Source organism: Pyrgilauda ruficollis, unplaced genomic scaffold, assembly GCF_017590135.1.
Source record: "Pyrgilauda ruficollis isolate IOZ18807 unplaced genomic scaffold, ASM1759013v1 scaffold3, whole genome shotgun sequence".
NCBI lineage: Eukaryota > Metazoa > Chordata > Aves > Passeriformes > Passeridae > Pyrgilauda > Pyrgilauda ruficollis.
Window position 1 is genome coordinate 18,012,352 of NW_024524377.1, and position 25,660 is coordinate 18,038,011.

The 25,660-nt window shown below is 35.9% G+C and overlaps 1 protein-coding gene across 4 annotated transcripts; it reads left to right on the forward strand.

Moving 5' to 3' along the window:
* The first annotated feature begins 209 nt into the window (after positions 1 to 209).
* DCAF17 (DDB1 and CUL4 associated factor 17) lies at positions 210 to 24,896 on the forward strand. 4 transcript variants are annotated; one of them, XR_005955596.1, is made up of 16 exons: positions 210 to 369; positions 1,615 to 1,718; positions 3,598 to 3,688; positions 4,601 to 4,743; positions 5,532 to 5,610; positions 5,750 to 5,839; positions 7,921 to 8,028; positions 8,519 to 8,624; positions 11,603 to 11,745; positions 13,129 to 13,238; positions 13,637 to 13,724; positions 15,267 to 15,350; positions 16,717 to 16,872; positions 17,635 to 17,727; positions 24,013 to 24,263; positions 24,797 to 24,896. XR_005955596.1 is itself a non-coding variant. In XM_041473238.1 (15 exons), exons 1-15 carry the CDS (start codon positions 361 to 363, stop codon positions 21,149 to 21,151), a joined length of 1,422 nt encoding a protein of 473 aa, XP_041329172.1. In that variant the 5' UTR covers positions 210 to 360; the 3' UTR covers positions 21,152 to 21,166. The 4 variants fall into 4 exon arrangements, 3 of the variants coding, with proteins under 3 accessions (XP_041329172.1, XP_041329171.1, XP_041329174.1); XM_041473238.1 differs by lacking the exons at positions 24,013 to 24,263; positions 24,797 to 24,896 and adding an exon at positions 21,134 to 21,166; XM_041473237.1 differs by lacking the exons at positions 24,013 to 24,263; positions 24,797 to 24,896 and having other exon boundaries at positions 17,635 to 18,930.
* Positions 24,897 to 25,660: the final 764 nt, after the last annotated feature.

Below are 25,660 nucleotides of genomic sequence, written 5' to 3' on the forward strand. Positions count from 1 at the left end.
CCGTAGGAAGGCCTCGGTTTGACTCGCTCGCGAGTCAAGGAGCAAGGGGCCTTTCGGGCCTTCTCCCGCTTCGCTTCACCTCTCGCCGGGCAAGGGCGGGGCTTTGAGATTAACCCGGCGCGGGCCTGGGCCTGCAAGGCTGCAGCCCTGCCGAGAGCGAGCCTGGAGCGGGGGAGAAAGGCGATCCCGCCCCGCGGGCCGAGAATATGCCCGCAGGCGGCTGCCGGCGGGGGCAGGGCCGCCCTCCGGGCGTGCGGAGTGCACAACGTGTGCCGCCTCCTCACCCGCAGGGCCCACGGCTTCTATGCCAGAGATGCTGGTGTCGCCCACAGGAAGAACCTGGGACTCCTCAGGAGGATCATGTGTCAGGTAACAGGCGGCCTTTCGGCGCTGGCTGCAGCCCCGCGCGTTCGGGCTTTCAGCCGAATGACTGAGCCTAGGTGTTCGAGAGACACCCGGTAACGCTGGAGAACAAGTCTGGGGAGAAAAATGGTGAAGTTTTGATGAAGAGAGTAATGGTTAAATTTATTTTACAAGGCTCAGACCTAGAAATGTAGAGAGGATTGTGCTGGGCAGAAACTGCGAAGGCAGTTACTTGTGTGTCTGTACAAGTATTACATACTTGTGTATCTAATAATTGTGTTAGAAATTAGCTTTTGTGAGATTTTATATCACCTATTTCCCTAAGATAGCTTCATATTTAATACTAATCGTAAATTCTTAGTGCTTCATGTTGAATTTGAAACGAGTTTGCATAATAAGATAATTGGCAGAGATTTTCAGGTAAACGTAACCCCAGTTCTCAGTGAAACTGATGTTACAGAAAAAATAGGAATTAAACCAATTACAAACTGAATTTTTTTTTTTTTTTTAGTGGAAATAACTACTGTTTCCATACAGTAATTGATAGAAATACATTAGAAAATAATGTGGAAGTGAACTGGCAATCATATTGAAAACACATTTATTGGAAGTCAGCTGAAGTGTCTGCTTATGTAACTAGATCAATAGGCATGCAATGTTTACTGAAATAAAAATAAGTATGTCTGAATTACACTTCTTTGTTCTAAGACTGGAACCTTTGTTAATGGTATAGAACTCCTGATATCTCAAATGCATGCAAGAAACTTTAATGTGAGCAGTTTATTTCTTTAACATTTCAGGTGCTTATTGCAAATAACAGTAAATACATTTTTCTATCTTTCACACCAAACACCACTAGCAGAATGGAAATAAGGGTTCAATAAATCAAATAAATTACATATAAAAGAATTCTCTGCATATTTATACTCTGGGGAGTTTAGTCCTTGATTTCAAAAGTCTCTATTGAAGTTTGGTTGCCAGTTTTAATACAGGCAAGTTGATGACAAAATATTCCTTACTCCTGCTGTCCATAATAGCTAATTAAAAAAATTTAATTTGGTCTTTAAAAGGGACAAAATTTTCACATAAAAGGTCTGTTAATTTTATTTATAAAAATAAGTAAGATTCTTTCTCATGTATTCAGCAGTAAAGTTTTAATTAATGTAAGTTATTAAGTTGCAGGAGCCAAAGAAAATATTTTCAGAAGCAAAGTTTGTTACAGCCATCACTGTTAAAACTATTGTGTTTCAGGAAAGTACTAAATTCAAGAATGTTTGGACAACTCATTCTGCATCTCCTATTGCATATGAAAGAGGAAGAATTTACATGGACAATTACCAATGCTGTATTACCAGGTAATAAATTTACAATTATGAGGTACTGACTTACAGATTTGAGACTGATTCTGTGTTATATTGCTAATTTTACTCATATAAATAGCTGCTCTGAATTAAATGGAGTTTACTTGGGAGCAAAAAATAAGCAGATGATAAATCTTTGGTTTACAATCTTTGAATTATATTTAGATGCTGTTTTATCTTAATGTGACACTACTTTGGTAAAAGAAAGCCTGATCTTTCAGGTGCAGTGTAACCTCAGCTTTCAGAGCAGGAATGGAAGATTAACCCAATTTTCTAGTCTTGCACTAAAAAGCCAAATGAGTTCTTTGTAGTCAGGCTACTAGCACTGTGCTAAAGAGTGTGTCATAGAATCAGCCTGTGTAGCAAGCTCGGTGCTATGTGAATTCTGTATAAAATAAGTAAATTATTCGTCAAGTAAAAGTACAGCCTGCAGTATGTGCTAATTTTTGCAAATGTATTTTGTAGATCAATTCTGTGATCTAATATATTCTCCTGTTCCATGATCAGTTGCAGAGACACAGGTTAGGAGGCAGCACATGGTAGGGTGGAGGACAGGAAATCTGTGTGCACCAGCCCTTGTCCTTGCCTGTCCCTACTGTGAGGGAAATAGCATGGACTTGAAGAACTGCATTGCTGAGGAAGTTGGGGACAGAGCAGTTTTGAGATAGATTAACTTAATTGACTCTTAGTGGTTTACCCTGACAGACTAGTTTGTATTTTGTGTATCATATGACACTATCATCCACAGCTGAGATCTCAATCTGCTTTTATTCCTACATTGTCTGAATGTTTTCAGTACTGGGTTAACCTGTCTAACATCTTTGAGGTTTTTCTTTGTCTCATCCTCTCCCAGAGGGCAAAACTGTGCACAGACTAAGGTTTTATTTTGTTGCCTTTTTCCCCACCTGGAAATGAAACTCAAGATAATTTTAGTAAGGAGGTAATATAAAAGGGGATCTTCAATGAAGGCCTTCAGAGGCAGTTATGGAAAGATGTCCACAGAAGGCCACCCTTACAGGGATGAGTACACATTTACAGGTTTTAGGAAATTAGCATAATTGATAGAAAGCCCCATTTAGGAGGACAGGTGGTGATGTAATTTCACCTTCCAGGTCAAGCCCCTTCTCTGGAGCCCCCCTTTCAGCGCTAGTTGTACTTTGTCCATGAAAATGTATCTCAAAGAGTTCTTCTCAGTCTTGGTTCCCAGGCAGAACCAAGATAGCACTGGGGGCCTTGTACCTCCCAGGGCTTGGAGCTCTGGTATTTGTTTTGTCTTTCTGCCTAGGGAAAGGCCATGGAAAACACTAGCTACTAATACAATAGGTGACAGAGTTACAAATGTATGTGTGAAGAATACAGAGAATATAAAAAAGGAAAAAAGGCAAAACCCAAATGGCATCAATTTTAATTAGTAGAGGGTTGTTTTAAATACCTGAACATGATGCCACACCTTTGTTATAAAAGGCAGCATTGGAAGAACCTGAGGGGAAGGTTGCAGGATGACCATTAGTTTTTGAAATACGCTTTCTTCCTCATGTATATCACTACAGCAAGAACTATTGTTACTATTGTTTGTTACTTAAAATAAAACAACCCAAAACTAAAAGTAAACCTGAAACTAAAAAAAAAAAAAAAGGCAACCAGACCAAAAGATTTAGAGAAGATAATCTTTTAAATATTACATTATATTAACTGTTGTTTATTAGGCCTTATTTTGAGAGCAATTTGAGGTATGTTTACCAAGTAAAAATAAGATGTTTAGATTTCTGACCTGCCTAAGGAGAAAGCAGGATTTATAAAACTGTATGAAGTGACTTGTTGATAGAAAATGGTCTATTAAACAGACTAATGATTAGCAATCATTTTTCTTTAGCATTGCACAACAGCCAAGACTAATTTATCAAAAGTCAAAGTGTGCCAAGTCTGAAAAAATAGAAGATGCTTTATTATTGGAATGCCCACTGGTAAGATTACTTTTTACTAGAACATTTTTGTGCAAAATACTAAATTAATATATTTTGATGAAACACTTAGAATGGAGTGGTTTTTCCTTGCAAACTATTTTCTCAATGTTTTTTATGGAGTTAGGTCATTAAAGGTTTGCAACATGTGCCTTATTTACATTAACTGAACATTTAGAGGTATACTTCTCTGAATTTCTCAATAGTGCATTCAGATGCTTTTTGCATAAGCTTTCATGGAAGATTTTAAAACCAGTGCTTTTATTCTTATGCAACTAATTCTTAATTCCTTACAAAACAAATTCTTAGATTTTTATTTATTTTTTAAATGCAAGGACAGTAGCTGGGAATTTTAGTTTTCTTCAGATCTGTTGACATTAAAAAAACCAAAAAGCAGATACACTGGAGGCCCATTGAAGTGACTCTGCCCAAAAACTCTTCTACTGTTTCTACCTGATAATTGCATAATTTCTCTCCTTCACCCAGTGTCCACAGAGTTTAGAAATATTAGCCCTATCCTTGAGGTGCCTAAAACTAAAGCAGTGTAAATATCATTTATAGCAGTTACTGTTGAGTTATTACTGAATGTCTTCTTTTGAAATACTTAAACAATTTTCTCTTCAAGATTGGTATCAATGAGATCCATAAGCTGTTAATTTTTGCTAGGAAAATATTTTTTTAAGGGTACCTTTTCTAGAAAAGGTAGCTGTCTTGCAAAAAGTGTGACAGCAGATTATTTATGTCATAGGTAATTATTTGGCATGGACATGAGCTTAGAGATACTGATCTGATTAGCAGGCAGCTTTCCTCCTTCAGTTTTTGAGGAGTGTGTATTTACTTTCATGTTCATCTGTGTCAAAATGTTTTGTATCCTCCTGATACAAGCTTTTTTCTAATAGCCTTTTTTTAATGTAGGGGGAAATGCTACCGAGTCCATCAGATTATAAAGCTTCCCTGATAGTCTTGACAGTGCAGAACTGGCTTCTACGTCTCTCTGCTGATAGTGGAGAAGTACTGGAAAAAGTGTATCTTGCTGGTTCCTGTTGCAAATTCTTCAGGTATTAAACAACAACCAGGCTTTATATCATTAACAATCAGTAGTAGTATAGTGGAGAAGGAGAGCTTAATATAATGAACAGTGATTAGTACTATAGAGGAGAAGGGGAATCGTGTTATTTTAGTACTACCTTATGGCTGACAACAGGCTTGTTAATCTAGAACATTACCTGCTGTTCCTGCATGCTCTTGTAGAAGAATTTAGTCTACTTTAGTATTATGGTGTCAAGTTTGGTATCAAGTTCCACAAAACGTAGCCTACTATTTGCTTTTCTTTGACAACTTTACAGCCTTTAGTATTGCAATGGCAACATACCAGGAGAGGACTTTTAAGAGCTGAAAAACAAACCTAATCAAACATACAAATTATATGTTCGAAGTCTGAGCTGTTTTTAATTTGCCAAGGTTCTTCTCCATAAGGTAGCCATATTTCTCTTTTAAAGCAGAGCAGTTACTGCTTCTGGTAAACTGCTAATTTTTTTTTTTGTTTTCAGAAAATATTTTCTTTAGGCTGAATGATAGGAAAGTGGTGATTATGAAAGGAAGGAGAACAATTAAGATAGTGAATATTCATGCTTTCCAAATTTTTCTCACAATCCTATATGAAATAAGTCATTCCTGGTTCCATGGATTTCTGCATTATTGCAAACAGCACCTCTTCCAAATCAAATACTGAAGTTTTTCTGGGCACAGACATCTGCTTAGTTATAGTTGATTATATTTTATGTGAAATAATATATTAATAAATGGTTTTTAAATGGTTAAGACAGGCCTTTCTTGTCACAAACAGGTATCTGAGCTGGGATACTCCTCAAGAGGTAATGATTGTAAAGTCAGCTCAGAATAAGCTCCCTGCAGCAGCACGGCAGGTAAGTGTGTTGAAAAACTCATTTTTGCAATATTGATCCAAAAAAAATTTACAAGCACAAAGATGGGGACATGGTTACTATGGAGGAAGATAAAGATGTCCTACCTTTAATAACTATACTCAGTATTGTTCCTTCCTAGGCAGGAATCCAACAGACTGTATTGTTTTATCTTGCTGTATTCCAAGTTTTGCCTCTTTCATTCATTGGAATGCTGGAAATAAACAAAAAGGTAAGTTAATTTCTCTAATAATATGTAATCTGTAATGTAGTTCTATGACAGCTGTAGTTTAGACACTTATTTCAGAAGTCATACTTACAAGCTTGTAAAAGCAATTGAAACATTAATTAGCAGCAATTGAGTGTCAGACACAAGTGTTCTTGTGTCAGATAGGGGCGTTGGAGCAAATAGTCTAAATTCTAAGGACCAGAAGAGAAGATACAAATGGATTCTCTTACTGGGTTACTCTTTGACATGCAGCAGGACTTTAGCCTTTTCTTAGAGCAATCATAAGAATTAGGGAACCCTAAAGTGTTTGTATACTTCTTTTCACCTCCTTAAACACAGATGTACCTCTGACCCAGTCCTGGTAATAGTCTATGAATTATATATGCAATAACAAATGTTTCACACTTTTATTATCACTGCTACTGAATGACAAAAGTAAATATATCTTGCTTTATCAGCCAAGAACAAGCAACCGGAGTTCAGTTTCTGACCTATAAGTAAGTGTATATACATAGGAAGAAACAGATTGTAATTTTTACTGTTCTGTTTTAAGTCAGGAAGGCTCTGGATACAACTTACACATTAAACAGTACAAACATGGAAACTATGTCTATGTAGGTACTATGACTTTTAGGGTCCGGAGTTGGAAGCTGGAGTTTTAGCTGGTGCTAGGTTGGGTTGAGGCTGTAATTGAAACTGGGCCTGGGAAGTGAAGGCAGGGGTTTAAACTTTTTAATTTGGGCCCATGAAAGCTTGGGGGTTCTATTCAGAATTAGTATTTAGGACTGGAAAAAACGTTACCAGTATCAAGGGTGTTCTCAATCTGGTTAGGAATGGCATGCCAGATTCATCATGGTCATAGTAGGTAGGCAAAACATGTGAAGGAGTTCTTCAGCTGAGTCTGTACTGAGTACTCATCAGAGAAATTGTTAAAACTGTAATGGACAGGGCAGCATTTGGGATGTGAGAATACACCCAACAGGAGGTGGAGGCAGTGCCAGACCTGACACAGATCAGTGGAATGTAACTGTTGGATTGGATTTGGGGTTAGTGTTACTGCCTAAGGCTGCAGAATGCACCTCATGAATCAGCTTTACTGAGATGGTATACCACAGTACATTGTGAGTTCAGAGTGGCTGAGGTCTCAAGGATGAGACTTTAGAGTTGGAAGATTATTAGAGTTTGTGTCTAAATACACTGAGACCTAAGCTAGCAAATTAATTGAGAAAGAGCCATAAAACGGAATAAAAGGCAAAGTCTCAGGAGTGAATTTCTCTTTCAGAACCAAACAGATCACAAAATCGCTGGTAGTGTTAAGATGTAGGTGTCTTACAGTTTCTGGGTTTCGTAGTTTTTTATTGTTTTTAAGCCTGTTTTAACTGCTTTTTCACATAGTGAGTCAGATTAAAGAAAACTACATTTTCAAGCATATCTATTAAAAAAACCCCTATCAACTTCATACGTTGGTATTAATTAAATATTAAGAATTAGTTTGTGGGGTTAGATCAGTGATGTGTTAAGCAGTGGCACAAATGAATAGTGCATAATTATTAAAAAAGATAAGTCAACTTCTCATGTATATGTCTAATTTGGATTCACAGAGAACCCTTTACTCCGTGACAGCTGGATAATGTAGTTTTAGTACAGCTGTATGCAGTCATAGAGTTGTGATTAGACTAGTATTTTACACTGAGGGTGAAGAAAGAACAGAAGATCTGAAATCAGGACTTTTAGATTGAGTTACTAGTTTTGCTAACGTGGGATGCTGAATAATATAATCTATTCATGTATGATAATAACTGGGTAGCATGATATGAAGATACACTGAGAATTGATTAGAGTATGAATCTGCTTGCAGAATATGACTAATGTAACCTCAGGTGTTACTGCAGTGCAATGGATTAAAGAAACTCAGCAGAACAGATGAGTTACAGAAAACTTGAACTTAAATACTGATCATAGAGTTTGGTCAGAATGAAGAAAAAAAGTGATTGCAAAATCAAGGACATAATGTCAGTTATTTATGTTTTCTCTTAATTATTTCTTCTCTAATAGAATTTTTTTTTTACTTCATTTTATTCCAGATTTTTGGTAATAGTGTGACAGATGTTGCTGTTTCTAATGGAATCCTGATTGTAATGTATAGCATGGGTCTGGTCAGACTCTATAACTTCAAGGCCATTTTGGAACAGGTAATGAAATAAAAGAATTTTCATACAGCCCATGCTATTTTTGGGTAACAAGTCATAAATATTCCTATACTCTACTTAAGTACATGGGGTATGTAGGTTCCTGCCTAGATCTGTTTACAGTCAGAAGATAAAAATGGACACACTCGGAAAAACTACTTGCAACAGTTACAGGTGGCAAAACATAAGAGATACAGGGATAGACAGGCACTTCTGGGGAATTACATAAATGTTACACCAGATGTGCTTCTCTCTACACCTAGTCTGTAGTTATGGATGGTTGTTAAGGCCAGAGACTGGTGGGCATGGGGAAGTTTGATCTCAAACAGAAGTGCAGTTAGACATGGGAGTTTATATCCTTCCAATCAAAAATCAGACAATAATTCAAAAATAAGACCTCTAACAAGATAAAGAATGCAGTAGTAATAGACAATAAAAGTAAACAGCAAGTAAATATGCATCTGTAAAGCTAAATTGTTCTGTATTATTTTAGTTCATGGAACAACCATTTAATTTGGGACAAGAATTCAACTGGAATGGTCAAGTGGGAGTTGTAGGAAAGTATCCATTTGGTCTTCCATGTAACATTAAAATAACAGGTAATTATGATATTTGTATTGGCTTGACTGTGGCTTTTATGGATTGATTGTGGCTTATTTCACACTAAGAAAAAAATATTAAAATTACTGTGCTCATATTGTGCTGTAGCTGTATTTCTGGATTTACATTATAGTAAAATGTGCTTTGCTTTACTTCTAATTACAGTAATAATTATATAGGACACATGAAGAAAACTGATAGAGCAACTAAGCTGTCTGAAAAACTTCATAATCAATGCATGAAATGGAAAGCACTTTCTTTATTTCTGAGATGCAATTGCTCTTGAGAAAGAGGAAGGGCTAGGATATCTGTTAGTAGCAGCCAGAAACGGAATATGGTGTGTAAGCAAAAGATGTGAGAACATTAACTTGAAGAGGAAATTCAAGGAGACTGAATACAATTTGTCTGACTTGAGTTTTGATAGTCTAAGTTGTCAGAAATGTGCTGATTTCAGTAAAATGAATTCCTGAGAGGAGAAAAAATTATTAAAAACTATTCTAATGCCTCAAATCATTAACTTATAAATGTTCTGCATTATGTAATGACTTCTTTCTCTAAAAGTAAACAATGGCTTCTGTTTGTGCACTTGAGATTAGAATTTGGTGCTAAGAATCTTAATGAATGACCAAAGCCTGAGACTTCTTTTGAAATTTATTTTCTTACTTTAAAAATACATTCTCACAAGCCTACACTTGAGGCATCTAAGAAAATTTAAAAGGTTGGTTTCACAAATATCAAAGAATACATGCATTTATTTACTTAATTTTGAATGTTTCTGTATTAAATGTTTTTTTCAGGTGATTGTCCAAATAAAAAATATCTTTTTTTTTTTTTTTTAGAGTGTCAGATAATAAGAGAGAAATCAATCGAGATTTATATAAAAATGAGGGATAAAGATAAAAGAAAAAGTAGAGATAAAGTACAGACCTATATAGTGAGGTTAAAATTCAATGATTTATCAAAACAAAGCAATAGGTTGCTATATTTGATGTCTCAGTTTTTGCAAAGGGAAATCTTCCCCCCTTTTTTGTCTTCATCTCAATCTGTGAAACCACCATTTAATGTTAGGGACTGGTGGAAAACCTGCTGTGGGGAACTTTAATAGGAAGATTTCATCTCGTGGCTTATAGATTATTGTAGTTTTTAGTTTTGAGATTTAAAACCAGTGTACTGGAGGAAAACGTTTTTGATCTTTAATCATATTCAGGAATTTGTGGTTAGAAAGTTTTGAACGCATGACGTACATTTTTCATGCTTGCTTTTTGCAAATAGTCGCATTCCTGCGGGTTTTGAGTTGTTTTCTTTCAAGAATGAGATGGACAAATGCTTCAGTGAGCAAGATCTTAGCAGTTTCAGAGTACAGGCTTGTATTTACTATCATTTAACTGTGTGTAGACTTCTTTCTTACTTAAGTCCTAGCCTCCCTACAGAAATTGCCTGAAGGGATGGGCATTATTACAGTACTGTTTTTATGATGTGAGGTACCCAAAAGGAAGTGTATAGAGATCAAAACATAAAGGCTAAGATGTACTGTGCTACAGCTCTTAGCTGCTGCTGAGGAATTGATTTTGGTCACAGTGTGTGATTTTTTCTGAATGGCCCAGAACTTAAAATGGTAGTTTGATTTATTGTTAGCTGATACAGTAATTTCAGGAAAAAAAAGCAAGGAGAAGGATACTTTGTAGAAACCTTTTCTTATTATTATTTCTTTGGTTTTATTTGCATGTAGACACTTGTTAGTGCTGCCAGGAACAGCTTTGTCTAGATAAGTTCGCAGAGTTTAAACTAAGTAAACAAAGAAGCTGAACTGGAGATTGAAAACTGGCAAGACTTGGGAAAGGACTTGCAAACAATAAAACAGGAGGTGTTTAGCAACAAGAGCAAGTGACATACAAGTGGGAATGATGGAGTTGAGGCAGCAGAATCACATTATCACAGTGGTTTAGGTGGAAACCATAATAGGAAAGGCATATTTTATAAGCAGCCTCTAGTACTCAGTATTGATATACTATTGAGATACATTTAATTGCATCATTTAGTCCATCTACCAGAATTTTTGAGGGACCTTGATATATAAGCTTTATTTTAAAAGTTGTTTGGGTCACAAACTTTCTTAACTAATTTTTCATTATCTGATGAATTTTAGTATCAGTAGGTCCTTTTATGCTTCCATCTTCAACATTCTCTACATTTCCAGCAGATGCATGAGTTTTTTATAACATATAGTTTATTATCTCTTGCACAGTATTTCCCATTTCCTATATGTCATTCCAAAAAGCAAAATTCCTCTTATTTAGTAAAAGGAAGACTTGTACTAATGGCCTAGTACATCTCAGTAATTTATCCCAACTGAAGTGAATGGAAAACTAGGTACCTTTTGCCATTAATTTCAAAAAATTCTATATTTTGATTGATTTTTATGGACTCAGCTACAGATTGCATCCATCGTGGTCCACACTATTTTGTTGTATTACACAAAAGGAGAAAGCAGAATTTGAATATTCTATCTTCCTGCATTTAATTCTGTTATTTGAGGTTGCTGCTTGCTGTTTCCAGTTATTTATCACTCACTGGTTTTCTCAAGAGAATAGTGACCATCTTGATATGGTCTTAGATCTGTTATGTGTGCAACCTTTCTCAATCAGATGAGCTGCAATAATTTTAATTACTTGCTGTGTCTTTGCTTGTAAGTCAAAGGTACTAGAAGAGTATTCAGCATCAAGGTCTGAAAAGGCAGTAACTCTCCTTCTGAAGGGAGGGAGGGAGGGAGGAAAGAAGAGGGAACTGCAGATGTGCACCTGGATGCTGGGTGAGGTAGCATAGCTGGCACTAGAAAAGAGTTAATAGCCAATGTGTTTCCACCAATCTTCAAAAGTTCTGAAGAATTAGTAGCTTTATTGGAATTTAGAATTGTAAGGATCAATGGAATTATGACTGTTCTGCTACTAATGGTGTTAACATTACCAAATATTTACAGATACCCCACCTTTGCTATTTGAAGCATCTTCTCTGGAGAATGCATTTCAAATTGGAGGTTACCCTTGGCATTATATCATCACACCAAACAAGAAAAAACATAAAGGAGTCTTCCATATTTGTTCTCTGAAAGACAATGCTTTGGTAATACATTCAGAAAGCAGCTTCTCTGAAATGAATGTGAATTATGTTTGTCTTCATCTCGTATTCTGAGTAGGTTATAATACCTTTGTTTACCAGCGTAGTGCTTTCACAGGGCTCACCCCAGTATCAAATTAGCTGTCCCATGGAGTCATGTGTAAAATACTTTCTTCTGAATCAGTACTGCTTCTCCTATTTCCTTCATTCCAATACAATAGTAGTGCAGTCAGAGCTACACAGCTCTGTATTCATGACTTAAAAGTTAAGTCTCATTACCTGTTTCCTTGCATGGTAACACCCTAATGCACTTCTGATTAGTCAGCCTACAAAATGCTGACTACAGAATTATTTTAAATTTTATGATATTGCAGAATAAATGTCCATAGTTTATCTTTGACTTGTACCTTCTTTCTCTCCCTGAAAAAGGTTTGATTGCTCAGTTTAATCCCCTTCTGTCCCTATAAAGGTTTTATTAGTTAGTTTAATCTGTTCCTAATTACTTTTTGTTTATGTACTATTCATCATATGAATACTATTTTTGTGAGCTCTCCATCTCAGCTTTTATTTGGAATGTGGAATTGACCTGAAGATCATTCTGTATTTCAGGCAACTTCTGGGCCTGTTAAGAGTTTCTTGACTAAATAAGTCTCATCTGAAAATGTCCTTATCTTTTTTGCTTGCCTGATCAGTTATTTTCTCTCCTTATTTTCAAAAGTGATGTTCCACAACTGTAGCTGAAGATCAATTTTGATTCAAATGGGCTTGCAGAATCCTTTCTCCTCTGGTTTTTTCTATGTGGATTCACATATTTGGCAATTTGAATGATCCATGTCAGTTAAATTTAATAACAGAAAGCCACTGCCAAAATCCCGAGATTTTGACTGGCTTGCATCTGATTGCTGAAATCCAAGGTATTCCAGGCTTACATGCTCCACAAATAATTTGCACTAAAGAGGCTAAGACTGAGGTTTGAAGCTCAAGTCAAACTCTGTGCTAATGTTTGTCGCACGTCTTTTCACATGCCATGTCTTGGATACTCAAATAGCTGGAATTGTTGAAGTGTTTGCACAGAGTGTAGGTTAAATATTCATTCTGCTTAGTTTCAGGACAGGACAGTATATAGCTAAGGTACAAGGTTATTGCTTATTGCATATTAAAAATCTCAAAACTGCTTCACTGAATACCTTGAGAATTGGAACTGAGTTTTTTTTATTAATATTGTTGCTGGTTTTATTATTGTTCCATTGCCATCCTTTCTGGTCATGTTTAGGAGCAATACTTAAAAACCTCCAGAGGTATATAGTGAGGAGCTTAGTATTTCCTCTTTAATTAGATCTGGGAGACTTTCAAAATACTAATATTCTAAGCTTTCCTTTTATTCTTCAGGCAAAAAATGGCATACAGGATATGAAATGCTGTTCACTTGAACCTGACTGGATATATTTCCATCCAGATATGTCAGGTAGAATAATCCACGTGGGACCAAATTTGATAAAGTATGAGCCTTTTTTACTCAAATCTTTTATTCATTAGAGAAGTTGGCGTAATGGCATAAATTTAGTAGTCTGATGATTTGCAGGCCCAAACACTCATCAGACTATAGAAACTATAAAATCTATTAATTTGTCAGAATCAAACATTCTTCTAGAAACATCTGCAGATTTCTGTGTGATGAATGTGAGCACTAGAGGCCACAGTTTAGATTTTTGCATGAGAAATACTCAAGGACCACTGTATCAAAATTCCACTGATAAACATTAATTACAAAAATAACTAATTTCCATTTTATTTATTAACAGTGTTTTAATGTACTTGATTTAAAAAAAATCTATAGAAATGTTGTAGTAAGCAGATTAGAATACATTACTTACTTTGTAATTTGTTTCTTTTGTAGAGTCTTAAAGCTTAAGGAAGTTAAAAATCATGCAGATCAAATGGAGATTGCAGAAGATTTTACGATTGTAGCCAACAGAGAAAACTGTGTGAGTTTAGTGTCTGAGATCACAATGTGTGATTTTGAGCTATAAACAGGGGGTTTGCACATTTGAGTAATCACTGTGTTTTATGGGATTTATCCAAGTTCTATTGAAAGACATGCTCTGTCTTCATTTGACTTCAAGCAGTATGAAAAGAATTTTGAAATCAGTAACACTTTCAGGACAGATTTCTGAAACCTTCAGTCTTTTCTTTAGTTTTCAGTGTTCTTTAAGGTGTGCAGTGTAACCATGTATCATGGATATAAAACATACTTAAAAGATGGTGACAGATTTCCTTCAAAGGAAGGTGCCACCAAGTGATAATTGTGTGTGTCTCTGGTGCTCAGGTAAGTTGATCATACAAATGCTAGAAATGTTTCAAGTCTCTCATAACTTAGGGGTAAGTCTTCATAAGACAACAAAGACACTACATTGCTTCCAAAAGTCCATTCCTTTTCCTGGCCATGCACACCTGTCATTCTCTTGTGCCAAGTTTGGCATTTGTCTAACCCTTGGTGAGCCAAATTAGTGCTCCAACACAATAACCTGGCCGAAAAGGTGAGTACTTTCTGCTTGCTTGTTTTGCTGAATTCAAGCAGAACAGGACTCAGTCATCAGTGGATCAGAAGTGCAGAAAGGTAGAACCAAGCATGAGAGGATGATTTAAAACTAGTGATAGAAGTGAGCTCTTTAATCACCTCAGTTGTTTCATTAAGTCTTTTGTGATACAGAATCACAAAGACAATCTAATGTCAAAAAGGTTAAAGAGCACACATGAAAAAAATTCTGGGTAGTGCCTGGAACTGTCATTTTGATTCAGCAGACAAGGTTATGTCTTACCTAAAAGCAAGTTTTTATAGTTTGAATACTGTAAAATGTGCAATTCTGTGATGCTAATCTTTAAGTTTTTGTGGGAAAAAAAGGTTTCTGTATTAAAAATCTACACAAACTTCAGAACAAAACTTGTATTGAATTCAAAAACTAAATGCCAAGTCATCTAATAAGTTGCCTTACTGCTTTTTGAGAGTTGTGTAGGTAACTTCTGTTACAGTAAGAAGAAAGAAATATGAGTTCTAATCCTGCCTATGCTGTGCTTGTTCCTTTTGACTTCTATTAAGAGACTGATAACCAATTTTTAAATATTTCTGGTGTTAATGAAGCCCAGTGAAAGCAGCCATGGTGGTTTAAGATGCTACTTCTCCCATCTTCTGGAAGTAAAAGTTCAGGAAAAAAATCTGTGGTGATTTAGCAGTCTTAATTCTCATTCCAGCATCTTGGTTCTAGTCATTTCTGTTCAAAAAATTATGGTAGCTGAGAACCTTTGCCACCTCTGTGGGACACCTCTGAATATGAGTAAAGAGCAATAATATCTCAGGTAAAGTCACCAAGTTCATGAAATCATAAAGAAAACAGCAGCACCAGGGCTGTGCATAGCTAATGAGTAAAACAAGGTCAGAAAGCAAAATATATGGAACAGATACATTGTCAAATCGATAGAAATAACATTGTTCTGAAGTCTAGAGACACTTTTTTTATGTTTCTCCAAAGGTGAACAACAATGTTACTGTAACAGCTTCTGGTCGAGTGGTGAAAAAGCGTTTTACCTTGCTGGATGATGACCCGGAACAAGAGGTAACTGATGTGAGAGCACTTCATGGATTGCTTTAGTATTTAGCTAGCCAGAAGCCCTTCTTGTTTCAGGTGCAGTGGGTGTAACCATTTGCTGTGTATATCCTTGAATTCTTTATTCTTCTTCTCTTTGTCTTCTTCCAATTGTTTCACATGCTGCTTATCATCTTTTCTCCTTGGTCAACATTTGAGCTTTGTATTTTTTTTTTTCTTTCAAGAACTGATCTTATCCCCCACCACAATATCATAATTCCATGTGACTTCAATGGCACAGAAAAGATATGTTAATGTGACAAGCCATTTCTCTTTTCTCCATTTAAATATCTACTTTGAACATTTCTTATAAAGCATTTTATGAAAGAAACTTTTTCTCTTCCTCTGCTTTAGAATCCTCTTGTCTTTTTCTGTATTTTTCTCTCCCAGTTACTTTGATGGGATTGTAGGATAAAGTATTTAGCACTTTTTCTTTAAGTAACTGCTTGAGATTGAAAACAGCACTTGAGTCTTAAAAGGCTATGAAAAATATTTTTTAGCTCTCTGTCTAGAGTTCGATCTGTAATTGACATAAGCACAACAGGTAAAAATCATTAGTTTTTGGCAATCACTCCTATTCTTTATTCTGAGGAAATAGATTTTACTATGGTAAAAATAGAGCACAGTCCAGTATAACCCTTAAGGGTCTGCAGTTTATTTCTACTCACTTTTTCTTTTAACCATAATAAAAGTAACTGCACACTATTTTTTTTTTTTTTGTGCTGTTACACTTCACTTGTGATTCCAGTAAATGTTTTTACATTGTGGAAGAAAAGGACTGGCTTGAATTTTGAGTATGTCACAGTGAGGTAAAGGCAATCAAGGTCATTCACAATCTTCTAATTTTGGTGTCAGTTCTTCACTGACCTATAATCTGTGGAGCAAGAGAGAGATCTGAACAGAACATACAGATATTCATGGAATTACTCTAATGTACCCATTTCCTCAAAACCAACAATGGTTTAAAGCTACACTGTCTATTAGCATCTCTGCTTCAAGAGCCTAAATATACTTATTTGGCCACTTCAGAAGTACTTATTTTCTATTTCTTATATGCTACATATAAAATACATGTACTTGCACATTAGGATTTTTCAGAACATCACTTCATTTTCTTCTGCTTAAGGAATTTTTGCTGAAATACCCTGACAACTCATGTTGGGAAAAATGCCTGTTGGATACTGGGCTCCCAAATTTTCTTTCAGATGAGAAGACTTAAGAACTAGAATTTGCCCAATACTGCTTTCACATAAAGAAAAAATAACTATGCAATTTACGTAGAGGGGAATGGGAGTTTGTGTTTGATTTGTAAACTTGAGGTTTTGTTTTTTCTAAGACATTCAAAATTGTGGACTATGAAGATGAATTGGATTTATTATCCACTGTGGCAGTTACCCAGATAGGAGCTGATGGAAGAGCTCACCTTGACTTTCACTGCAATGAACATGGTATTCTACTTAAGAGTATTCCATTAAAGGAGTCCTGGGACGTGGTGAGGAAAATTCTTGTCTTTTGTTCCCACTGTCTCTTCCCCATACTCATTCACATACCACTTTTGTTCAGATTTCAAGTAGATATATAAGTAGTGTTGCAAAGAGATAAGACTTGCATAAAATAATAATTACAACTCTAATATTGTAAAAATACTCCATCAGACAGTAGTTCATTTACCTGAAAATCTCCATTGTTTGAAATTGTTATTTTTTTGTTGGTGGTTGTTTTGTTTGTGGTTTCTTTGGTTGGTGAAGGGGTTTTCTTTAATCTATTTCTGAAGTATTTATCAACTTAAATACTCCATGGCTAGTTATGTCAGACTAACTTTTCAACTTGTAAAGAGTCTCCCTAGTTTAACTTGAAGTACTCATGCATAAAATGAAGCACAGACCTCGCTGTATGTATATTTGGGAAGATGGAATGGGCTGTTCATACAGTCGACGTTTAGGTGGACATCCAACTTAGATGGTCTGAAATTTTCAGCACTGTTACTCCTCTTTTATCATTGACTGCATAGGCAACTTGTGGTCTTAAATCAGATGCTTTGAACTTAGATTCCTAAAATAGGGATGTGATAAACCTCTCAAAGTTATAAAATTCTGTCCTTTATTAATCTCTGTGTATCCACACAAAATTTCTGCCTGATCATGGAGTTCACCACTGTTAAATATTTTTTGTTCCTTGTGGAAAATGATACAAATATTAGCAAGTTGTGGAAATAGAGACTGCAATCATCTGAACTTTTTTTTTCTCATTTCAGACTTACAGTCATGAAGTTTACTTTGACAAAGACCTCGTATTACATATAGAACAGAAGCCTAATCGGAGATTCAGTTGTTATGTTTACCAAATGGTATGTGATACTGCAAGAGATGATGATTCTTAATGCTATACAAAAAAACCAGAAAGTGTTTAGTAAAAAAAAGGAGGGAAAACTTTTGTATATATTTAAGCCATAAACACCAGCTACAGAGAATTTTGGATGCTGTTTAAGGATACTGCAAGAGATGATGATTCTTAATGCTATAAAATAAACCAGAAAGTGTTTTGTAAAAAAAGGAGGGAGAACTTTTGTATATATTTAAGCCATAAACACCAGCTACAGAGAATTTTGGATGCTATTTAAGGACTCCGTACATAGTAGTCAATTACTGTTTTTCTGGCTGAATTTAATCTTAACATTTTGTATTACTAGATAAGGTCTTGTTTCTTTTTTTCTTTGTGACACTTGCCTGTAGTTTATCATTGCTTTTCATGTATTCACCAGCTCATCATTAATGCTAGATGCAGCATTTATTGCTTCTCTTCAGCAGTAGGATTGAAATACTGGACATCAAGGAGAAAGACATGGACTTACCTATTATGTACCATCTGCTATGATCTGTCTTACATAGTTTTACCTATGCAACTCTGATGATGCCTTAAGAGGCTACCTAAAACAGAGGCTAAACAGTGTTAAAGGAATCAAGTGGGTATTTATAAAAAGGCCTTCAAAGGATACACCTTGGGCAGTACCTTGGAGCCTGAACGTGGCTCCACCCAAGATGAATGACAGGTCACATGTTTTCACACTTTTCTAAATTTTGGTTCATTTACATACTGGGGTTAATTGTCCAATTACAGCTTCAGGTTATGAAGTCCCATCCTCTCCAATTGCTCTCCTCAGTTCACTGTTGTTTATACTTTTTGGGCCTGAAGCTGCAACGGTGTCCTTGGTTCTCAGGCTGGAAAAGGATTGTTTTGTCTAACGAAACTGTGAAGAGAACTTGCTAACACTTTGTATGAAGTTCAGAGTTATATAATGATGCAGTACAGAATCTGGAAAATATGAAAGCTAAAACTTAAGGCATCTCTAATACAAACTGTTAATTAATCAAAGTATGTAAAACTATCTAGGATAAATTTTGTATGTAGTATGAAAATTGTAGTGTTACCATTAAACCACTTAGACAAAATCCTTCTCTTGGTTTTGTGTGAGAAATAAAATCACTCAGGTTTTCTGGCTGTGTATGTTTTGGTTTAAAGAGAAATATTAATAAATTATGTATTTTACTGATTTTTAATACATTTTTATATGTTTTTACATATATATGTATATCCAAGCAATTCTCTCCCTGACCCTGTTACGGTTCAGGAGTTGTTCAGTCTGAGCCAAAGCTCCCAGCTGTTCATCCTTATTACTGTGTGCAGCATATCTGATACATTGGAGTTCTATGCGATATATTCAGAATCTGCAGAATGAAAGCTTTCATTTTAAATTAAAAAACACCCATAAGAGCAAAACACAGGCTGTAGACTTCATGGTGATAAAGATGGGCTCAGGAGCATAGCTCATTAAAGCAGAACTCACTACCATCATGGTCACCATAAGCATGGTAACTCTAAATGCAAATATTTATTTTGGCTCTGGCCTTTACTACTTAAGTTGGATCATTCTAGATGATGCAATAGAAAAGAGCTCTAGAAAAATGATAAACATTTTCTAGTGTGAGTTTTTAAAGAAAATGTAATGCAGAAGAAAAAGTGAATTACAATAGCAGAAAGCAAAAAACAACACAAAAAGGACATTTAAAAAGATCATGAAACAACTGTAAAAATAAAGGGCAGCAGCAACACCCAACTTCTGCCCTATGATCCATAAGTTTTTCACTTTGAGTCCAGGAAAGAACACCTGCCCATTACCTGCTATTTTATAATTAACTATGTAAGTTATATATGAAGCTGTACTCTTTAAGACAGGAGACCCAACTTTTAAGCAGATGCTTAAATTTTATGCTCATTGCTGCTTGGCTTTTTGAAGCAGTTCCTCCCAGAGAAAGACACTGAAACTTCATCATTTATTAAATAGTGCAGGTACTGTTCATATGAACAGTCATGAAGACAAGCCTAATTTTTAAGTTATGGCAGACTTACAAAGTGAGAGTCGGCTACATCTATAAATGTACATCAGTTGTTTTGGTTTTGTTTTTTGGGGTTTTTTTAAATGTAGTAATTTGTAATGACCAAAAGCGGCCCAGACTTTGATGAATATTGGGTCTTCCAAGAAAAAATTCCATCACTCTAAATGCACACTGTGTTGCTGCGCTACAGATAATGGCAGACTTCCATCCTGGCAGGTCCCACATAGAGGTTTTCATTCAGAAACAGAAGAGGTTTCTATTTACTTTAAAACACCTTGAAAGCTATTTAAGAACAGAGAATCCCAAACAACTAGCCCTGAACACTTCTGAGTGTCTTGGCATCCTACCTACAGTCTGGAGCACACTAAAGAAGCAGAATCATTAAATGCTTATGGTATGTGCTTTTCAAGCTGTGAGTTGCCTTCTGTACTTATGCAGGGACCCAGAAAATTCTAAAAATAAACTTGTGTTTAAATGGGAGGAAAATTCTGACCACAAACCAGTAGTTTTTAAACTGTTTGAAGTAACTGTATATAAACCAAATACAAATACCTGCATGCTTGGTGGCAGCCTACCTGAATTGACTGCTTTTCCTTCAAGTTAAATTTCTAAACCAAACTCAGCCACCAGAAAAAAAGCTAGTATTTTACTTTGCCAGGAGATTTTATATGTAAACATTTTTTAGTCACTGTTGCTGGCAGGGGTGTACTGTTGGGTAGTATCAAATTGATATTAAATGTGAATTAATGCATTAGATTAATTAGAGTAAGAGAAGACAAATATTTTCTTTACTTCTTATAGGTAGTGCCTAACTCCTTTATGATCAGGAAATCCATTTACTGATAGGTTTTTATTTTACAAAAATCAGACTAAGGAACTGTCAGCATGAAATCGTGAGTACTCTTGTTTCCTGTGATTTTCAGGGGGTGCTTAGCACTCAGGCCATGGTTTCCAGAGTATGCAGATAAAGCCTCAATTAATTACATCAAATGCAGTTTCAAGTGCATCCTTTAAAAGATCAAACCTGAAAGGCTTATGGCCTATGCTTCCATTATTTTCACTAGCACTAGATGCCCAAGGGAAAAAGATTATATATACATACGTAGAGAGATGTAAATATACAAGTGAACTCTTTATGTGAGGAAAGACTCTCAAATGTGTATTTCACACATAGAGTTGAAGGGATCTTAGCCAATTTTGCCAACATTCACAATTAAGTAACTTCACCCAAACTTTCTGCATTTTCAGTGTGGAAAAATGTTTCTTATGTCCAATTACTTTAACAGTACAGTTTCTTGCTCATTTTATTCTCAATTTGTCTTTTTTTTTTTTTTTTCCAATCTTCTTATTGAGAAAAAGACTTTTCATATTACTTAACAGTAACTGAAGATTGCCAAAAACTCAACAGCAAGAATTTTTTTTCCATACGGAACTGTAACAGCTATCCCACAAGATGGAACAGCTAATAAATTAATTTGGTTCCCAGTTATAATAAAGATTTTTTAAAGGAATACGTGCTAGAAAGGACACCTGTGTAGGGTGGCATGTAAGCTGAGTGCTTTCTGAAAGAACAGTTGTGAGGAACTGCTGTTTGCTGCTTAAAGCAGGGTCTCTGAGCACTCTGCCTACAAAAAGCAAAATGTTGGTCTAGTACTTAAAAAGGTCATGGACTAGTGAATTCACGTTGGATTGTTTGAATCAAACTTTCTGCTGTTGCCAGAATTAATAAATCCTCAATGGTAAGTGCAAAAAGGGGTAAGTAGTAAAACTGGTTTTCTAAGACTGAACCACAGAAGAATATATAGAACAGCAACTGAGTTCTTTTCTAACTAACAAGTATTACTACACTGCAAAACCTTTAAAGAGCTTATTTTTTGTGGACTTGATCTGATATGTTTGTAGCAATGCCTCACCAATAACAACTGAATTGTATCAACAATGCAGAGAGGATCACTTGAAGTTCTCTGGTTGCTAGACTTGGCATTTCTACAACTATGGTATATATTTCTCCTTTACTGAAATTACAAAACAATGACCAAAATCTTCAGGTTATTATATTTTTATAGAATATAGAAAGAATTAGAAATAAAATAGAGAATAATTTTATGTCAGTGTATTCAAATATTTATAGATTTAATAAAGTAGTCAAAATGCTTGATTTGGCTAATAAAATATTAACAACTGCAAAAATAGATTGCTTTTTTTGGGATTGATTTTTTAAATAAAAGGAACTAGGTATCCTAGCAGAGTGAAGAGTTACAATAATGTGATTGCTAAGAACCACTTGGTGTAGCTTAGTAACTCATTTAGTTACTAAGCTATACCAAGTACAAGTGCCTTATTCTTGCCTGGGTGGAGAAGGAATAGTGTTGTTGAGAACATCATATTTTTAGGGAAGAGTAAGGGCACATTATTCTCAGGAAGAAAAAAGAAAACATGGTAGGGAAAGCTAAAATTCACTGGAATTACTCCACAAAGTGACTCAAGAACTCTGGCTTACTTGAGATGCTGCAGGAGAAGCAATGCATTCCACATGATAGGCTTGCAGGCTCTCCAGACAGTCCCCAGTAACAGCTGCTTGCCAGAAGACAGGCAGGAAAATTATTCTGTTAATGTGTTTACTTGGATGTTCCATATTCGGACTCATACATTGGCAATTTTCCCTATTATCTTCTGTATCTGCAGTTAGTCTCAACTTCAGATGTTGCCCACCTCTAACATGCAATTTGCAGCATGGTTGCACAAATTTCCATGCTCTGGGACAACGGAAATTAGGAAACTCCTGGATGTTAACACCATGCTCTTCCTATTTTAGCCTTTTGTAATGCCACTGCCTATTCTTCGTACTGCCTGTAAGCTGGCTTGATTTTGGCTGTCTTAGGAACATTTTGTTTTGTGGACCAAAGCATTTCTACTTCAACAAAATCACTTTTGATTTTACACTTCACTGTGACATCTCAATGACTGGAGAGAGGACAGAGAAGCAAAAATGGGATCCCAAAAATGCTAGCCCTTTATTTGTATTTGATAAATGTAGCTGTTTAGAGACCCAGGTGGAACTTCCCAGCCTAGAAATTTAAAATATATGAAGGAGTGACTTCTCTTGATAAGATTTGCTTTGAGCAAAAAAAAGAGTGCACATCCTGCCTTTCTCTTGTTATTTGAGCACATACTCACTGGCAAGGCTGGTGAGTGGTAGGGAAGAAAATAAGAAAGCACAAGCCAAATAAAAACTGAAAGCAGTAAACCTTTATAATCTTGCTTAAACAATTCCAGCTATTGTCCCACAGTTCCACAACATCAAAAAGCTTCTACAAAATAATTATTATAAAAACATCCTACAACTCACAGAAGCAAAATGTTTATAGACTGAAAAAGTTTCATTGCACAGGTAACAATGACTGGCCTATGACCAGTATAACATTCTAGACAAAAGGTGCACTATGTGTCTTATTTTATCTCAGCAAAAGCTCCTTCTAGGGTGGAGAATAAGTAAAAATCATTTATTGGAAGAGTCTTGCTTCATAGTCACAATTTGCAATTTGCAAAGACAAATTAGTGATGTTCTCAATAGCAAAGGTCAAATGGTTCTGTTGCTTAGGCATGGAACTCAGTACCAAAAAGAGTAAAAGGATCATTGTGGTTTGTTTGTGCCATTCAAACACTACTTGAACTCCTTTGTCTGTATTACTCCTGGTAAGATAACTTCTACAGAGGTATTTCTAAAGCTTCCACAACAGTCAGTTAAATTAGCTGCCAGAACAAAACTACTGGACAATCTCAGCACTTTTGTTTGTTTACAAAAACAGTCACCAGGTTTCTGAAAAACTCATCCAAATGCTTTAAGGGATACTGCAACTTTTCTGGAATATCCAGGTCTAAGGCTTAGATCTTAAATGACTTGTCCAGCATGGAAAAAGAGATGAAGTTGTAGCTGGTAAAAGAGACCCTAATCTTATCCTAAGTACAGCTCTGACAAGTCAGTTATTGGTCACTTGAAACGAGAAACACTTCCAGTATTAAAAATTTACATCACAAGCACAAAACAATGGCCTATGGTGACATGGTGTGTTGCTTAGATAGGCATTTATGCACACTTATGTTTAGGCTGCTGCTCTCAAAATGTATGAATGGTATAGCAATGATGACAACAGTTGCCAAGTACCATACACATAATACTGGCAGGAATCCATGGCTACCTCTTCAAAATAATCTGTGATTCTTTGTCTGTTTTGTAGGTCTTTTTTTGTCTGTCTACTTTGAAGTTCTTCCAGATCTGAAGTCACAGTTATCCTACATCTGACAATGCAGCAACGCAAAGAAAGAAGTGCATGTTAGATCATGTCCCAACAGAACTGCTAAGAGGGAATACACACAGACAGAGATGGCAAAGTACTGGAAAATATCATTGTCTCTAGGAAGCTCTGGAAAAGAGTAGAGATTATGAACTGCTGTAGAATCTATCCACAGTAATGATTAACAAAACCAGGTATTTATTGCATCCTTGCAAGGAAAGCCCCATACAGGGTAGTTTCATTTTTTTGTAGGGGGTTATTTTCCAAACAGATTATCAAGTGCGTCATTCAGCCCTCAGCAGTCAACTGTATCGTGTTGAGTTCCCATCCCAAAGTAAACATGAAATGCACTCAGACATTGTAGCTGTGCTATGGATTACTTCTGATTCTGCACCAATCTCATATTTGCACCAGGCAGGCAAGAATTTTTCTGACCATGATATTAAGATGACCTGTGTGCCTCATAAGCTAATGACAAACTGGCACCCTGGCAAGATTATGCATGAGTGCATTCATCAGAAGATTTAGGGCTTGGATCTGCTCTTAGATGCTGTGACTTGTGAAATTTAACAATACAAGTGTTCTACTTTCCATTGTGAGTAGAATGAGTAACTAGTTAAATCCTGAGGGCAGGTCACACCAAATCCATGCAAACTAAAGCTAAATATCTTCATACAAGTGCTGCTCAAGTCAAGCTTTTCTCTAAAACATCAGTGTGTATTTTTAGGAGATTAAAGACAACAATGAAGAAATATATTTGCATCCCACTCCAATCTGGCTTGGTCTTCATGTCTCTATGTAGATATTTCCAACACTTCAGTAAGTATGGTGTTTGAGTTGGCAGTATTCTACTGAAACTATTTTAAGTTTCATAAAACCGTTTCTTTTCATCTTCTAGGCCTCAGTTTAAGTGTGAGATACCAGAGAGATCAAATGCTAGCCAGAGTACATAGTATTTTTTTCCTCTCAATCAATTAATGAACTTCTAATTCATATGTAGTTCAACACTATATATACTTTAAAAGTAAGCTAATCAAATACCAGAAAATTAGTGCTGAATATATGTTTAGGCATATCCTCCTACCACAGCTGACAGGCTTCAGAGCCAGGTGAATGTTCTACACCAAAACAAAAGGTAACTGCTGACTACATGGTTTGACCAAACTGGTCTAATCAATCATGTTATATTTTTGTCAGGTCTATTGTCTCTTTTGCAATTCTGGGGTTTTTACCTTCTGTTTTCCTCTCTAACTTCCCTACAATGGGCCTTTCCATACTATTGGTATTGTCTAAGTTTTATGCATTCCCTTTCTTTGCTAGTGGATATTTGATATATTTGTGCTATTCAACAGAACAATGTCCACATCCCCCTGCATACTTAGGCCAGACTCCACATATGAAACTGCTTAGTATCTGTACTATATTTGGAGCACTCAATGAATCCAGTGAGAAGGGGGTGTCATGATGGCAAGACTGTGCTCCAGGTAAGTACATCAGTGTCTTTAAGCGCGCTTCTCCTCCTCTGCATTTTCTGTGTGTGCTGTCGGTATCTTCTTCGTAACAGCACTCCTACTTTATCGGTAAGTGCTTA